This window comes from Hypomesus transpacificus, chromosome 7 (assembly GCF_021917145.1).
Source record: "Hypomesus transpacificus isolate Combined female chromosome 7, fHypTra1, whole genome shotgun sequence".
NCBI classification, from domain to species: domain Eukaryota; kingdom Metazoa; phylum Chordata; class Actinopteri; order Osmeriformes; family Osmeridae; genus Hypomesus; species Hypomesus transpacificus.
This window is the reverse complement of record NC_061066.1, coordinates 9,439,018-9,454,928: the sequence shown is the minus strand read 5'-3', so window position 1 is coordinate 9,454,928 and position 15,911 is coordinate 9,439,018. Positions and strand designations below refer to the sequence as shown.

At 48.0% G+C, this 15,911-nt stretch overlaps 1 protein-coding gene across 1 annotated transcript; it reads left to right on the top strand.

The window, feature by feature from the left end:
• Window positions 1-600: 600 nt before the first annotated feature.
• On the top strand, window positions 601-15,740 carry hmgcra (3-hydroxy-3-methylglutaryl-CoA reductase a). The gene is made up of 20 exons (XM_047023241.1): window positions 601-645; window positions 2,371-2,556; window positions 2,958-3,069; window positions 3,524-3,611; window positions 3,712-3,796; window positions 7,149-7,254; window positions 8,784-8,890; window positions 9,356-9,472; window positions 9,553-9,713; window positions 10,057-10,280; window positions 10,747-10,961; window positions 11,276-11,470; window positions 11,722-11,880; window positions 11,976-12,133; window positions 12,414-12,519; window positions 12,942-13,112; window positions 13,256-13,396; window positions 13,798-13,956; window positions 14,034-14,188; window positions 14,655-15,740. Exons 1-20 carry the CDS (start codon window positions 613-615, stop codon window positions 14,707-14,709), a joined length of 2,733 nt encoding a protein of 910 aa, XP_046879197.1. The 5' UTR covers window positions 601-612; the 3' UTR covers window positions 14,710-15,740.
• The last annotated feature ends 171 nt before the right edge of the window (window positions 15,741-15,911 follow it).

The window sequence follows — 15,911 nt, the reverse complement described above, 5'->3', positions numbered from 1 at the left end:
GCTGTGACAAAATGTCACTCACTAACACATTCTATTTGCTGAAACTTCACAATAACCAAGTAAGCTAGCAAACTAGCTTCACGTGAGTTTTTTTTTTGCCGTAAAGACCCGCTCCACCACACTTTGAGCGCGAAGACTTCTGCTTTTCTCACTTAAATATTTTACACTCCTAATAATATGATTCTTCATTTAATATTATTAGTATATTAAATGTGCTTATTATAATCGTTTTTTTTATTATATTTTGGAGTTGCATGACACGCATTAACTTAATGTCTTTAAGGCAGCCTATGTGTTTCAGGTTTGCAGAGATTTCCGAAGATCCTTCCTAAATTAACTGTACATGAGCTTACACAGAAAGATAGCCTAGTACACTGCTCAATGTTTTATTTTTATTTTAAACACCCATTTATCTCTTGTGTTCCCATTCCATGTAAAAGATATATACGACCACACGTGGATTGGTAAAAAGTCTACGGCACAAACAAATCTGTTCACCGATCAATAAATAATTAACTGATTGTACACGAAACGTGTACATTTGTTCGCCTTTCAACAACATTATGAGTTTGACAGGGATGCACCGGGACAGGGCCGCTCCGAGGAGAACCAATGATGCTGCGTCGCTCGAGCTTTCAGCAAGTGGTGAGATCGCGCGTCCCTGCTCAGAACACGCCCACTGTGCATGTTGCTAAGGGAACAGGGTGGACCTTACTTACTCGTGAAGCAGCTTTCGAATGTAATTGGCTCATGCCTCGGATGACGCAGTCCCATGCCACCTCGCGACGCACCTACGGTAAAAGCCGGCGGCCTCTGCTCAAGCTGTCTCCGGTGTGAATGGGACGGAAACGGGCGCCTGTGTGCATGAACCTATTTATTGTATCAATAAAACAAATATGCACACAGTTTAATTTATTTAGTTACTAACTTTACAACTTAAGACATCGTTTTAGATCGCTGCAAGAGTAGGCTACGGAAACAGTGGCTATTATCCATTTAGTCGCTTTAATTCTTTGACCCATTCTGACACAGGTAAGTTGGTCTATCTCTTGAACCAATTTGATTGAAGCGAACTGATCTGTTAAACTTGTGACTGACATACTGTATACATGGCTGGTAAAGGATACAAGACAGTTTGGGCAGAATAACGGTAGCAGACAAATAGCTTACGTTTTTTTGTGGCTATTCAGAGTTCCTTTATTAAGCTAGAACAAATAACTAGACACTGTCATCTGTGAATACAGAACCCACTTGATGATAATGTAACCGAAACACAGTTTTCCATCACGTTACTGCTTCATGTTTTTTTCAATGTAGGTTATGTATTTTCTACATGTGTTTGACCTACTATAGATTGACGATTAGACTCCAGCCAACATCTGAATTTGGCTTTCTCTCACCGTCTCTTGTTCAGTTGCCTGCAGTGTAATTGCGCTGGTACAGCATCAGGAGCTGATATGTGGTTGTGGAGGCAGCTTGCGCGTGGAGCCTGTTGTTTCTCATATAAAAAAAAAATATATACATATATATTTGTACAGCCGTTTTTCAAGCAATGTCACAGAGGGCTTCAAATACGCCCATAGAACTGCCCCTCAACCAACCTAAACCCTCAAGGAAGACAAGGAAAAATTCCCCGAAAAACTCACTAGAGCAGAAAAAATTGAATAAACTTTGGGAGGAGCAATTCTGTGAGGGATCTCCTCCAGAGACGGTTGGTGAAGAGAGGTGCATATTTGCAGACAACAACCTGGGTTTAGGATTAGAGATGTGTATTGTCTATTGTTGTCCATTGGGGATGGACGTGAATATATTATTTTAGTTAGCCCACACAAACATCATTAGCAGTGGCGATTTTTATTATTTAGCGCTTCCGAGACGCGTGGTGTGCGACTCTGAGGTGAATCATGACAGAACTTGGGGCAGGACGGACTAAGCTCACCATGAATCACAGTGGAAATTTGGCCATGTGCATAGAAGCCCGCTCGACTATTTTAACTGATGTCAAATTAGATCCATCAGACTTCAATGTTCACATCTGAACTTGGTTGGCTACCGCTGCTTTTTTCTTATTTTGGGTTTGTCGTGCAAGTCAGGCGCTGAAGTGTCCAAGCAAGGGGAGTGGAGCAGTCCACAGTGTGCAGTTTGGTGAACATCAGTGCTCAGAAATGTATTTATTGTCTTGGATGTCAATGAATCAAATATAACCAATTTAACAGCCGAGTATGAATATCATGAAACAGTTGATCTGTATTGATCTTTGTGAAGTTGGAAACTAAAATCGACAAGTTAATGTTCACCTACAATCATCTTGCCTACACCACCACAGGGACAATTCTTCAGTCCTAAATCCTAACATCTGTCTCTGTCCAGACTCCTCCCTTCCCCTCCACCATGCTGACTCGGCTGTTCCGCCTGCATGGGCTGCTGGTGGCCTCTCACCCCTGGGAGGTGATCGTTGGCACGGTAACCCTCACCATCTGCATGATGTCCATGAACTTGTTTACCGGCAACAACCAGATCTGCGGCTGGAACTACGACTGCCCCAAGATGGAGGAGGTACTAAGCTGGACTGCACTGTACTGGACGCACCGTACTGCGCTACACATTCCTCTCAGTTTCTTTACACTTACACTCAGCAGTTTGTCACCCTGGTTACATAAACGATGCCCTCATTGGAAGTGTCTGGAAGAATGACACATTGCAGTATGGATCAATAAAGTATTTCTCCAGTTTAAGGATTTTGAAATTGTTGTATGCTGTGACACTTTGGTGACATAAAGACACAAATGATTTCCTTCTCATTACTGACTTACTGTAAGTCGCTCTGGATAAGAGCGTCTGCTAAAATGACTAAATATCATTAGACGGCATTAGAATGTGGTATTGCTTTATGGCTCATCCCTGGTGTTTATGACTTTGTTTATTGATTTTTTGTGGCCTCTGTTTACGTGTTCCAGCAGGTTCTCAGCAGTGACATCATCATCCTGACCATCACACGCTGCATCGCCATTATCTACATCTACTTCCAGTTCCAGAACCTGCGACAGCTCGGATCCAAGTACATCCTGGGTATGCATCGCTCCCCACACGCATCGCTCTCCACACGCATCGCTCTCCACACGCATCGCTCTCCACACGCATCGCTCCCCACATGCATCGCTCTCAACACGCATCGCTCCCCACACGCATCGCTCCCCACATGCATCGCTCTCCACACGCATCGCTCCCCACCCGCATCGCTCTCCACACGCATCGCTCCCCACACGCATCGCTCTCCACACGCATCGCTCCCCACACGCATCGCTCCCCACATGCATCGCTCTCCACACGCATCGCTCCCCACCCGCATCGCTCTCCACACGCATCGCTCTCCACACGCATCGCTCCCCACACGCATCGCTCTCCACACGCATCGCTCTCCACACGCATCGCTTCCCACACGCATCCAGCAGCTCTTCACCTTGTTTCACACAGGAAGTGAAACATGAGCTACATTCCTTTTCTCCTTCTCTGCCTAATTTAGGGATCGCCGGCCTCTTCACCATTTTCTCCAGCTTTGTTTTCAGCACAGTCGTCGTTCACTTCCTGGATAAAGAACTGACTGGCCTCAAGTGAGTGTTACCTCGTCACTGGTGCAGTTAGAGCACGTGGTTCTGTTACCTCATCACAACAATAAGAGTCTCACATCCTCCATCTTTCTTGTGTTTGCAGCGAGGCTCTTCCCTTCTTCCTCCTCCTCATCGACCTCTCCAAGGCCTGTGCGCTCGCCAAGTTCGCCCTGAGCTCCAGCTCCCAGGTGCTCCTTCTACTCCTGCCTAGTTACGGTTCAACACTGTAACAGCTGTCTCACATTATATACTGTAACAGCTGTCTCACATTATATACTGTAGCAGCTGTCTCACATTATATACTGTAACAGCTGTCTCACATTATATACCGTAACAGCTGTCTCACATTATATACTGTAACAGCTGTCTCACATTATATACCGTAACAGCTGTCTCACATTATATACTGTAACAGCTGTCTCACATTATATACAGTAACAGCTGTCTCACATTATATACTGTAACAGCTGTCTCACATTATATACTGTAACAGCTGTCTCACATTATATACAGTAACAGCTGTCTCACATTATATACTGTAACAGCTGTCTCACATTATATACTGTAACAGCTGTCTCACATTATATACTGTAACAGCTGTCTCACATTATATACTGTAGCAGCTGTCTCACATTATATACTGTAGCAGCTGTCTCACATTATATACTGTAACAGCTGTCTCACATTATATACTGTAACAGCTGTCTCACATTATATACTGTAACAGCTGTCTCACATTATATACTGTAACAGCTGTCTCACATTATATACTGTAGCAGCTGTCTCACATTATATACTGTAACAGCTGTCTCACATTATATACTGTAACAGCTGTCTCACATTATACAGTGCCCTCCAAAAGTATTGGAACAGTGAGGCCAATTCCTTTATTTTTGCTGTAGACTGAAAACATTTGGGCTTGACATCAAACGATGAATGTGAAACCAGAGATCAACGTTTCAGCTTTTATTTCCAGGTATTTACATCAGGATCTGATGCACAAATTAGAAAATATCACCTTTTTGTTCGAACCCACCCATTTGTCACGTGAGCAAAAGTATTGGAACATATGACTGACAGGTGTGTTTTGTTGCCCAGGTGTGTCCTATTACATACATTATTCAATCAATAAATACCACTGAATGTCTACACTCAGGTTCAGATTGGGTAAGATAGGTTTTGTCTATGCAGACTGTATTCAGAGGTGAAAACAACATGAAAACCGGAGCGCTGTCTTTGGGTGAAAAACAAGCAATTGTGAGTCTTAGAGAAGATGGAAAATCAATCAGAGCCATTGCAGAAACATTGGCCATAGCCAGTACAACCATTTGGAATGTCCTGAAGAAGAAGAAAACTACTGGTGTACTAAGTAACAGACGTCGAACAGGTAGACCAAGGAAAACATCAGCAGTTGATGACAGAAACATTGTGAGAGCTGTAAAGAAAGACCCTAAAACAACTGTTAGTGAGATCAGCAACAACCTCCAGATGGCAGGAGTGAAGGTATCACTATCTACTGTTCGCAGAAGACTTCATGAACAAAAGTACAAGGGCTACACCAGAAGATGCAAACCACTCATTAGCAAGAAGAATAGGAAGGCCAGGCTGGAATTTGCCAAAAAGTACAGAGATGAACCTCAAAAATTCTGGGACAAAGTTTTATGGACTGATGAGACAAAGATTAACTTTTACCAAAGTGATGGAAAGGCTAAAGTTTGGAGAAAGAAAGGAACTGCTCATGATCCCAAACACACAAGCTCATCTGTGAAACACGGTGGAGGTAATGTCATGGCTTGGGCTTGCATGGCTTCTTCTAGGACGGGCTCATTAATCTTCATTGAGGATGTAACACATGATGGCAGCAGCAAAATGAACTCGGAAGTCTACAGAAACATTTTGTCTGCCAATTTAAGGAAAGATGCAACCAAACTGATTGGCAGAGCCTTCATCATGCAGCAAGATAACGACCCAAAACACACTGCCAAAACAACAAAGGAGTTCATCAGGGGCAAGAAATGGAAGGTATTAGACTGGCCAAGTCAATCTCCAGACTTAAACCCTATAGAGCATGCATTTTACCTGCTTAAGAGGAGACTGAAGGGAGGAACCCCACAAAACAAACAACAACTGAAAGAGGCTGCAGTGAAAGCCTGGGAAAGCATCAAAAAGGAAGAATGCAAAAGTTTGGTGACGTCAATGGGTCACAGACTTGCTGCAGTTATTGAAAGCAAAGGATTTGCAACTAAATATTAAGTCTTATTCACTTAAATATGTTTTAAGTATATCTGTTCCAATACTTTTGCTCACATGACAAATGGGTGGATTCAAACAAAATGTGATATTTTCTTAGTTGTGCATCAGATCCTGATGTAAATACCTGGAAATAAAAGCTGAAACGTTGATCTCTGGTCTCACGTTCATTATTTGATGTCAAGCCCAAATGTTTTCAGTCTACAGCAAAAATAAAGGAATTCGCCTCACTGTTCCAATACTTTTGGAGGGCACTGTATACCGTAACAGCTGTCTCACATTATATACCGTAACAGCTGTCTCACATTATATACTGTAACAGCTGTCTCACATTATATACTGTAACAGCTGTCTCACATTATATACTGTAGCAGCTGTCTCACATTATATACTGTAACAGCTGTCTCACATTATATACTGTAACAGCTGTCTCACATTATATACTGTAGCAGCTGTCTCACATTATATACTGTAACAGCTGTCTCACATTATATACTGTAACAGCTGTCTCACATTATATACCGTAGCAGCTGTCTCACATTATATACCGTAACAGCTGTCTCACATTATATACCGTAACAGCTGTCTCACATTATATACCGTAACAGCTGTCTCACATTATATACTGTAACAGCTGTCTCACATTATATACAGTAACAGCTGTCTCACATTATATACTGTAACAGCTGTCTCACATTATATACCGTAGCAGCTGTCTCACATTATATACAGTAACAGCTGTCTCACATTATATATTATAGAAGCTGTCTCACATTATATACCGTAGCAGCTGTCTCACATTATATACCGTAGCAGCTGTCTCACATTATATACAGTAACAGCTGTCTCACATTATATACTGTAACAGCTGTCTCACATTATATACTGTAACAGCTGTCTCACATTATATACAGTAACAGCTGTCTCACATTATATACTGTAACAGCTGTCTCACATTATATACAGTAACAGCTGTCTCACATTATATACTGTAACAGCTGTCTCACATTATATACCGTAGCAGCTGTCTCACATTATATACAGTAACAGCTGTCTCACATTATATATTATAGAAGCTGTCTCACATTATATACCGTAGCAGCTGTCTCACATTATATATTATAGAAGCTGTCTCACATTATATACCGTAGCAGCTGTCTCACATTATATACCGTAGCAGCTGTCTCATATAGAAAGTAGAGCAGGAGTTCAGTTCCAACAGTATGTTGGTGGTCAGATATGATGATAATAATAGTACTATAATGCCAATTGCCTCCTGTGTGTGTTCAGGAAGAGGTGAGGGACAACATTGCTCGGGGCATGGCCATCCTGGGGCCCACCTTCACCCTGGACGCCCTTGTGGAGTGTCTGGTCATCGGAGTGGGCACCATGTCAGGTAATTCTGGTTGTGTGTGTGGTAGAGGAGGTCAGTAACTCTGGTTGTGTGTGGTAGAGGGGGTTAGTAACTCTGGTTGTGTGTGGTAGAGGGGTCAGTAACTCTAGTTGTGTGTGGTAGAGGAGGTCAGTAACTCTGGTTGTGTGTGTGGTAGAGGGGTCAGTAACTCTGGTTGTGTGTGTGGTAGAGGGGTCAGTAACTCTGGTTGTGTGTGTGGTAGAGGAGGTCAGTAACTTTGGTTGTGTGTGTGGTAGAGGAGGTCAGTAACTCTGGTTGTGTGTGGTAGAGGGGGTCAGTAACTCTAGTTGTGTGTGTGGTAGAGGAGGTCAGTAACTCTGGTTGTGTGTGGTAGAGGGGGTCAGTAACTCTGGTTGTGTGTGGTAGAGGGGGTCAGTAACCCTGGTTGTGTGTGGTAGAGGGGTCAGTAACTCTAATTGTGTGTATGGTAGAGGAGGTCAGTAACTCTGGTTGTGTGTGGTAGAGGGGGTCAGTAACCCTGGTTGTGTGTGGTAGAGGAGGTCAGTAACCCTGGTTGTGTGTGGTAGAGGGGGTCAGTAACTCTAGTTGTGTGTGTGGTAGAGGAGGTCAGTAACTCTGGTTGTGTGTGGTAGAGGGGGTCAGTAACTCTGGTTGTGTTAGGTAGAGGAGGTCAGTAACCCTGGTTGTGTGTGGTAGAGGAGGTCAGTAACTCTGGTTGTGTGTGTGGTAGAGGGGGTCAGTAACTCTGGTTGTGTGTGTGGTAGAGGAGGTCAGTAACTCTGGTTGTGTGTGTGGTAGAGGGGTCAGTAACTCTGGTTTTGTGTGTGGTAGAGGGGGTCAGTAACTCTGGTTGTGTGTGGTAGAGGAGGTCAGTAACTCTGGTTGTGTGTGTGGTAGAGGGGTCAGTAACTCTGGTTGTGTGTGGTAGAGGAGGTCAGTAACTCTGGTTGTGTGTGGTAGAGGAGGTCATTAACCCTGGTTGTGTGTGGTAGAGGGGGTCAGTAACTCTGGTTGTGTGTGGTAGAGGAGGTCAGTAACTCTGGTTGTGTGTGTGGTACAGGAGGTCAGTAACTCTGGTTGTGTGTGGTAGAAGAGGTCAGTAACTCTGGTTGTGTGTGTGGTAGAGGAGGTCAGTAACCCTGGTTGTGTGTGGTAGAGGAGGTCAGTAACCCTGGTTGTGTGTGGTAGAGGGGGTCAGTAACTCTAGTTGTGTGTGTGGTAGAGGAGGTCAGTAACTCTGGTTGTGTGTGGTAGAGGTCAGTAACTCTGGTTGTGTGTGGTGGAGGGGGTCAGTAACTCTGGTTGTGTGTGGTAGAGGAGGTCAGTAACCCTGGTTGTGTGTGGTAGAGGAGGTCAGTAACTCTGGTTGTGTGTGTGGTAGAGGGGGTCAGTAACTCTGGTTGTGTGTGGTAGAGGAGGTCAGTAACCCTGGTTGTGTGTGGTAGAGGGGGTCAGTAACTCTGGTTGTGTGTGGTAGAGGGGGTCAGTAACTCTAGTTGTGTGTGTGGTAGAGGAGGTCAGTAACTCCGGTTGTGTTTGTGTGTGTGCAGGTGTTCGCCAGCTGGAGATCATGTGCTGCTTTGGCTGCATGTCTGTCCTGGCCAACTACTTTGTGTTCATGACCTTCTTCCCTGCCTGTGTGTCTCTGGTGCTGGAGGTAAGGCTCCTGCTGACCTGACTCTGGGACATGTTCACTACTGCTGACCTGACTCTGGGACATGTTCACTACTGCTGACCTGACCCTGGGACATGTTCACTACTGCTGACCTGACTCTGGGACATGTTCACTACTGCTGACCTGACTCTGGGACATGTTCACTCCTGCTGACCTGACTCTGGGACATGTTCACTCCTGCTGACCTGACTCTGGGACATGTTCACTACTGCTGACCTGACTCTGGGACATGTTCACTACTGCTGACCTGACTCTGGGACATGTTCACTACTGCTGACCTGACTCTGGGACATGTTCACTACTGCTGACCTGACTCTGGGACATGTTCACTACTGCTGACCTGACTCTGGGACATGTTCACTACCTGCTGACCTGACTCTGGGACATGTTCACTACTGCTGACCTGACTCTGGGACATGTGTGTGTGTGTGTGTGTGTGTGTGTCAGCTATCCAGGGAGAGTCAGGAGGGCCACCCTGTCTGGCAGCTGGGTCACTTCTCCAGAGTGATGGAGGAGGAGGACAACAAGCCCAACCCCGTCACCCAGAGAGTCAAGATGATCATGGTACACACACGCACACACACACACACGCTCACACACTCAGACAGAGTCCACCTGATCTCTCGTGTTCCTGGGTGGTGTAGTCCCTGGGTCTGGTGATGGTCCACGCCCACAGCCGCTGGATTGCTGAGCCCTTCCCCGGCAACGCCACAGCAATGCAGCCCCAGGTGGGCATGAGCCTGGACCAGCACACCCCCAAGAGGATCAACCCCGACACCCCCCTCTGGCAGTTCTACCTGTCCAGGTGAGTCACTAGCTCTACCTGTCCAGGTGAGTCACTAGCTCTACCTGTCCAGGTGAGTCACTAGCTCTACCTGTCCAGGTGAGTCACTAGCTCTACCTGTCCAGGTGAGTCACTAGCTCTACCTGTCCAGGTGAGTCACTAGCTCTACCTGTCCAGGTGAGTCACTAGCTCTACCTGTCCAGGTGAGTCACTAGCTCTACCTGTCCAGGTAAGACAGACTATTCAACAAGGAGTGGTCTGGCTGAAAATCTTACATTTAGTCTCTCTTCCTTTTCTTTTCTTCCCTCCATCCATCCATCTATCCACCCTTCCACTCCTCCTTCCCTCTTTCCCTCCTTCCCAGGATGGTGAGCCTGGATGTGGAGCAGATGATCTGCCTGGGTCTGGCTCTGCTGCTAGCGGTGAAGTACGTCTTCTTTGAGCAGGTGGAGATGGAGTCCACCCTGTCCCTGAAAAGCCCTGCCCTCCGCCGCCCGGCCCCCTCCTGCTGCAGGACGGAGCCCACTGCCCGCGCCATGCCCCCCCGTACCCCCCCCACCCTGGCCATCGCCACCAAGGAAGAAAGAGGTAGGGCTTGTGTGGATGGTTTTAGTGCGTAAAGACACGTGTGTTAACGTGTGTCTCTGTTCTCTGCGTGTTCCGTACACATGACCTCTGTCCGTACAGAGGTGGTGACTTGTGGTGTGTTCACTTCCTGTTGTCCCTATCAGAGGTGGTGACTTGTGGTGTGTTCACTTCCTGTTGTCCCTATCAGAGGTGGTGACTTGTGGTGTGTTCACTTCCTGTTGTCCCTATCAGAGGTGGTGACTTGTGGTGTGTTCACTTCCTGTTGTCCCTATCAGAGGTGGTGACTTGTGGTGTGTTCACTTCCTGTTGTCCCTATCAGAGGTGGTGACTTGTGGTGTGTTCACTTCCTGTTGTCCCTATCAGAGGTGGTGACCTGTGGTGTGTTCACTTCCTGTTGTCCCTATCAGAGGTGGTGACCTGTGGTGTGTTCACTTCCTGTGGTGTGTTCACTTCCTGTTGTCCCTAGCTGAGGTGATACGGCCGCTGCCCCCCACAGCTGAACTCCAGCACAGAACCATCTTCATCCTGGGGGACGAGGGGAACACCCAGCCCCCACAGGCACCCCAGCCCCCCCCGACCCCCCAGATTCAGCCCCCACAAGGCCCCCAGGGCCCCCAGCCAAGCCTGCCCTACACCCCCCGACCCCTGGAGGAGTGTCTGTCCATACTGAAAAACCCAGAGGTGAGTCTCTCTGCACACACACACGCACACACACACGCTTTCTGCAGGAGAGCAGTGTGAGGGGTTTAGAGAGGCCGTCCTCAATGAGCTTAGCTCTCCCTGCTCCCTCACTGTTGACCCTGGAACACCAGGACGCTAATGCAGCTACAGCACCTCAGCGACCCCACCAGCCTGTGTCCTCACATCGCACCTGCTGACTTTGCAGGACTCCGAGGGGCCAGGTGTGTGTGTGTGTTAGTGTGCATGTGAATGTGTGAAGGAGAACAGAAGTGTTTGAGTGCTGCTGGATCAACAGGGTGTTGTTGTGTTTCCAGAAAGGAGCTGGTTTCCTGAGTGATGAAGAGGTGATGCTGCTGGTACAGTCCAAGAACATTCCAGCCTACAAGCTGGAGGCCCTGATGCAGACACCGGAGAGGGGCGTGGCCATACGCAGACACATGCTGGCGTCCAGCCTGCCCTGCCCTGGAGCGCTCTCCGCCCTCCCCTACCTCAACTACGACTACTCTAAGGTCAGCTCAGGGGATGTTCTGCTGAGGGACAACAGACTGGGACAGATTAGTCTGACCAGTGTCCTCTCCAGGTATCTGGCCCTTCTGTGTTGCCTGAACAGGATTTGTTTAGTGGTGCATTAAAATGTACATATCACTTTACAAAAAGAATACTAAATATAGCTGAACATAGCAAAATTATGTAACCGTTTAATCCTATGTTAAAACATTTTTTAATAAGAAATAATAACAAAAAACTGTTTGTTTGCCAGGTGATGGGCACCTGCTGTGAGAACGTGATTGGCTACATGCCTGTGCCGGTGGGTGTGGCCGGGCCGTTGCACCTGGACGGGAGGCAATTCCAGGTCCCCATGGCAACCACAGAGGGATGCCTGGTTGCCAGCACCAACAGAGGTTGCCGAGCAATAGCTGTGAGTGACACATTTGATCCATGCTGAAGGCATGTGTTTACTGTGTAACACATAATGTAGTGAGTTTGAGTTTCAAATGACCCCTGACCCCACAGCTGGGAGGTGGGGCCAGCAGCAGGATCCTGGCAGACGGGATGACACGGGGGCCGCTGGTGCGGCTGCCCTCCGCCTGCAGGGCTGCTGAGGTGAAGGCCTGGCTGGAGAGCAGCGAGGGCTTCAGCGCCATCCAGGAGGCCTTCGACAACACCAGCAGGTTAGCACCTGGGGGGGTCTGGACTGGGACTGAAGGGGGCAGGGACTGGGGGGGTCTGGACTGGGACTGAAGGGGGCAGGGACTGGGGGGGGGTCTGGACTGGGACTGAAGGGGGCAGGGACTGGGGGGGTCTGGACTGGGACTGAAGGGGGAAGGGACTGGGGGGGGTCTGGACTGGGACTGAAGGGGGCAGGGACTGGGGGCTGCATCGTAGTTCTATTCGGTTTGTTTCTATGTGAGGGGCGGGGCTTACCTGTAACTCTCTCTTCTTATTGGTCAGGTTTGCTCGCGTGCAGAAGCTCCTGATTGGCTTAGCTGGTAGAAACCTGTACATCCGCTTCCAATCCCGGACCGGCGACGCCATGGGGATGAATATGATCTCTAAGGTGGGTTCCTGCTCTGGCCTCCACCTGGGGGAAATTGTGCTGGTTGCTCAACCCGTGTGTGTGTGTGTGTGCAGGGTACAGACTAACGTGTGTGTGTGTGTGTGTGTGTGTGCAGGGTACAGACTAACATGTGTGTGTGTGTGTGCAGGGTACAGACTAACGTGTGTGTGTGTGTGCAGGGTACAGACTAACGTGTGTGTGTGTGTGCATTGTACAGACTAACCTGTGTGTGTGTGTGTGCAGGGTACAGACCAACGTGTGTGTGTGTGTGCAGGGTACAGACTAACGTGTGTGTGTGTGTGTGTGTGTGTGCAGGGTACAGACTAACGTGTGTGTGTGTGTGTGTGTGCAGGGTACAGACTAACGTGTGTGTGTGTGTGTGTGCAGGGTACAGACTAATGTGTGTGTGTGTGTGTGTGCAGGGTACAGAGCAGGCTCTGGCCAGGCTGCAGGAACAGTATCCAGACCTGCAGGTGTTAGCGGTCAGCGGTAACTTCTGCACCGACAAGAAGCCGGCCGCCATCAACTGGATCGAGGGGCGAGGGAAGTCTGCTGTATGTGAGGCCACTATCCCTGCCAAGGTGGTCCGAGAGGTACCAGCAACACGCCATCAGCAACATGCCATCAGCAACACGCCATCAGCAACACGCCATCAGCAACACGCCATCAGCAAACATGTCCAGCATGCCCCTGTCATGTCATGTGTTGTGAGTGCTGTGTTCATGCTGTCCTCCAGGTGTTGAAGACCAGCACCGCTGCTTTGGTGGACGTCAACATCAACAAGAACCTGGTGGGCTCGGCCATGGCCGGCAGCATCGGGGGCTACAACGCTCACGCCGCTAACCTGGTGGCCGCCATCTACATCGCCTGTGGACAGGTGAGACACTAGCACGGTTAGCACTGACTCAGGTGGTGGAGGCAGGCTAGCACGGTTAGCACTGACTCAGGTGGTGGAGGCAGGCTAGCACAGTTAGCACTAACTCAGGTGGTGGAGGCAGGCTAGCACAGTTAGCACTGACTCAGGTGGTGGAGGCAGGCTAGCACAGTTAGCACTGACTCAGGTGGTGGAGGCAGGCTAGCACAGTTAGCACTGACTCAGGTGGTGGAGGCAGGCTAGCACAGTTAGCACTGACTCAGGTGGTGGAGGCAGGCTAGCACAGTTAGCACTGACTCAGGTGGTGGAGGCAGGCTAGCATGTTAGCTTCAGAAGAGGGTCATTTTCAGTGTCTATGGTGAAAGCGTTCAGGCAGTAAGTGGGGCACCTTGTTGTTGTGTCAGGACCCCGCCCAGACGGTGGGCAGCAGCAACTGCATGACGCTGATGGAAGCATGTGGACCTGGGGGAGAAGACCTCTACGTCAGCTGCACCATGCCCTCCCTGGAGCTGGGCACCGTGGGCGGGGGCACCATCCTGCCCCCCCAGCAGGCCTGCCTCAAGGTACACACACATGCACACACACACACTGCGTCAGGATGGTGTGATGACTTGATGGTAAGATGGAGGTGTGTGTGTAGATGCTGGGGGTGCAGGGGGCGTGCCAGGAGAGCCCGGGGGAGAACGCTCGGCAGCTGGCCAGGGTGGTGTGTGCCACCGTGCTGGCAGGAGAGCTGTCCCTCATGGCTGCTCTCACCGCCGGACACCTTGTCAAGAGCCACATGGCCCACAACAGGTATGCACCCCTTACACACACACCTGCACCCCTTACACACACACCTGCACCCCTTACACACACACCTGCACCCCGTACACACACACCTGTACCCCTTACATACACACCTGCACCCCTTACACACACACCTGCACCCCTCACACACACCTGCACCCCTCACATACACACCTGTACCCCTCACACACACACCTGTACCCCTTACACACACACCTGTACCCCTCACACACACACCTGCACCCCTCACACACACCTGTACCCCTCAAACACACCTCACAGGGTAGTCCTGTTTATTTACTCTTTGACGTTGATGTATTGATATATGATGTATTGATATATGATGTATTGATATATGATGTATTGATATATGATGTATTTATAATTGATTAATTGATATATGATGTATTGATATTTGATGTATTGATATATGATGTATTGATATTTGATTACTTGATATTTCTTTCTGCAGATCAAAGATCAACCTGCAGGAAGCTCCAGGAACCTGCACAGAGAAGGCATCCTGAGCACTTTGTTCTCTAGGGGTTATCCAGGGGTTATCCAGGGGTTCCCCAACGTTCCCCCAAGGAGAGAGCACAAACCAACCACTAAACAAGGCTGCTTTCATTTCAAAATTCAGCATCAATCAATACAGACCTGTAGAAATATTGTAATATTTAAAGGGATTCTACTAAGCAGGTCCAAGCAGACTAAGTTTCCAGACGATGTCTCTAATGTGACGGTCTGTCGGACCATGACTGAGGTGGGACAGCTATTCCTCGTGACAATGTTGGTTTAATTTAAGATGGGAATCTGTGAACTGAGAGTTGGATGAGCGGCACATTTTGCATCTGTCTCCTTCAACAGTTAAGGGTGATTGTGTTTGTTAAAAAGGGATTTGTCTGTATAAAATTAATTTTATGTTGTGCAGCACGCAAAGTAAGACTGAACAAAATATTGCAAAGTACACGCTAATGTTTTACCAACAAGTATAAATTGCCAAATACAGCCTTCTAAACCTAGAACCAATCATTCCTTTAAGTGAATGTTTTTCTGTTGAGTGTGAATGGCTTCTAAAAGCAGTTCTGTTGTAGCTTAGCTTATCATGTACTGTGTGTGTGTGTTTCACCAAGGTGCTCAGCAGCCTGGGTGGTTGGCTGGGGCTCCTATGGGCCTGACTGTCAGAGTAGAACATGTTGGCTGGGGCTCCTATGGGCCTGACTGTCAGAGCAGAACAGGTTAGCTGGGACTCCTATGGGCCTGACTGTCAGAGCAGAACATGTTGGCTGGGGCTCCTATGGGCCTGACTGTCAGAGCAGTAGAGTGACTAAGCTAAATCACTTCCTCTGTGTTCATTATGTTCAAGAGGCCCAAACCGGTCTGGCCTCATCTGTAAAACAGGCCAGGAATCCGAAGGTACGTAGTAAAGTAGAGAGGAGGTGCCAGGCAGGGGAGTCTGCGTGGAACTATTCCTTTACAAATATGAGAGAATTATAGTTTTGCGAATTCAAATATTTTGCATATATTTTGTAATAAAATAACAATAATTTACAATAAAAACTACAAAAACATTCTATGTGTGCTCATTTTTACACATTGAGCATTGGGATGGGATGGGACTGAGGCCTGTATCTCTCACTCTTACACACAGAACAGGACTGAGGCATGTATCTCTCTCTTACAGACAGAACAGGACTTAGGCCTGTATCTCTGTCTCTTACACACAGAA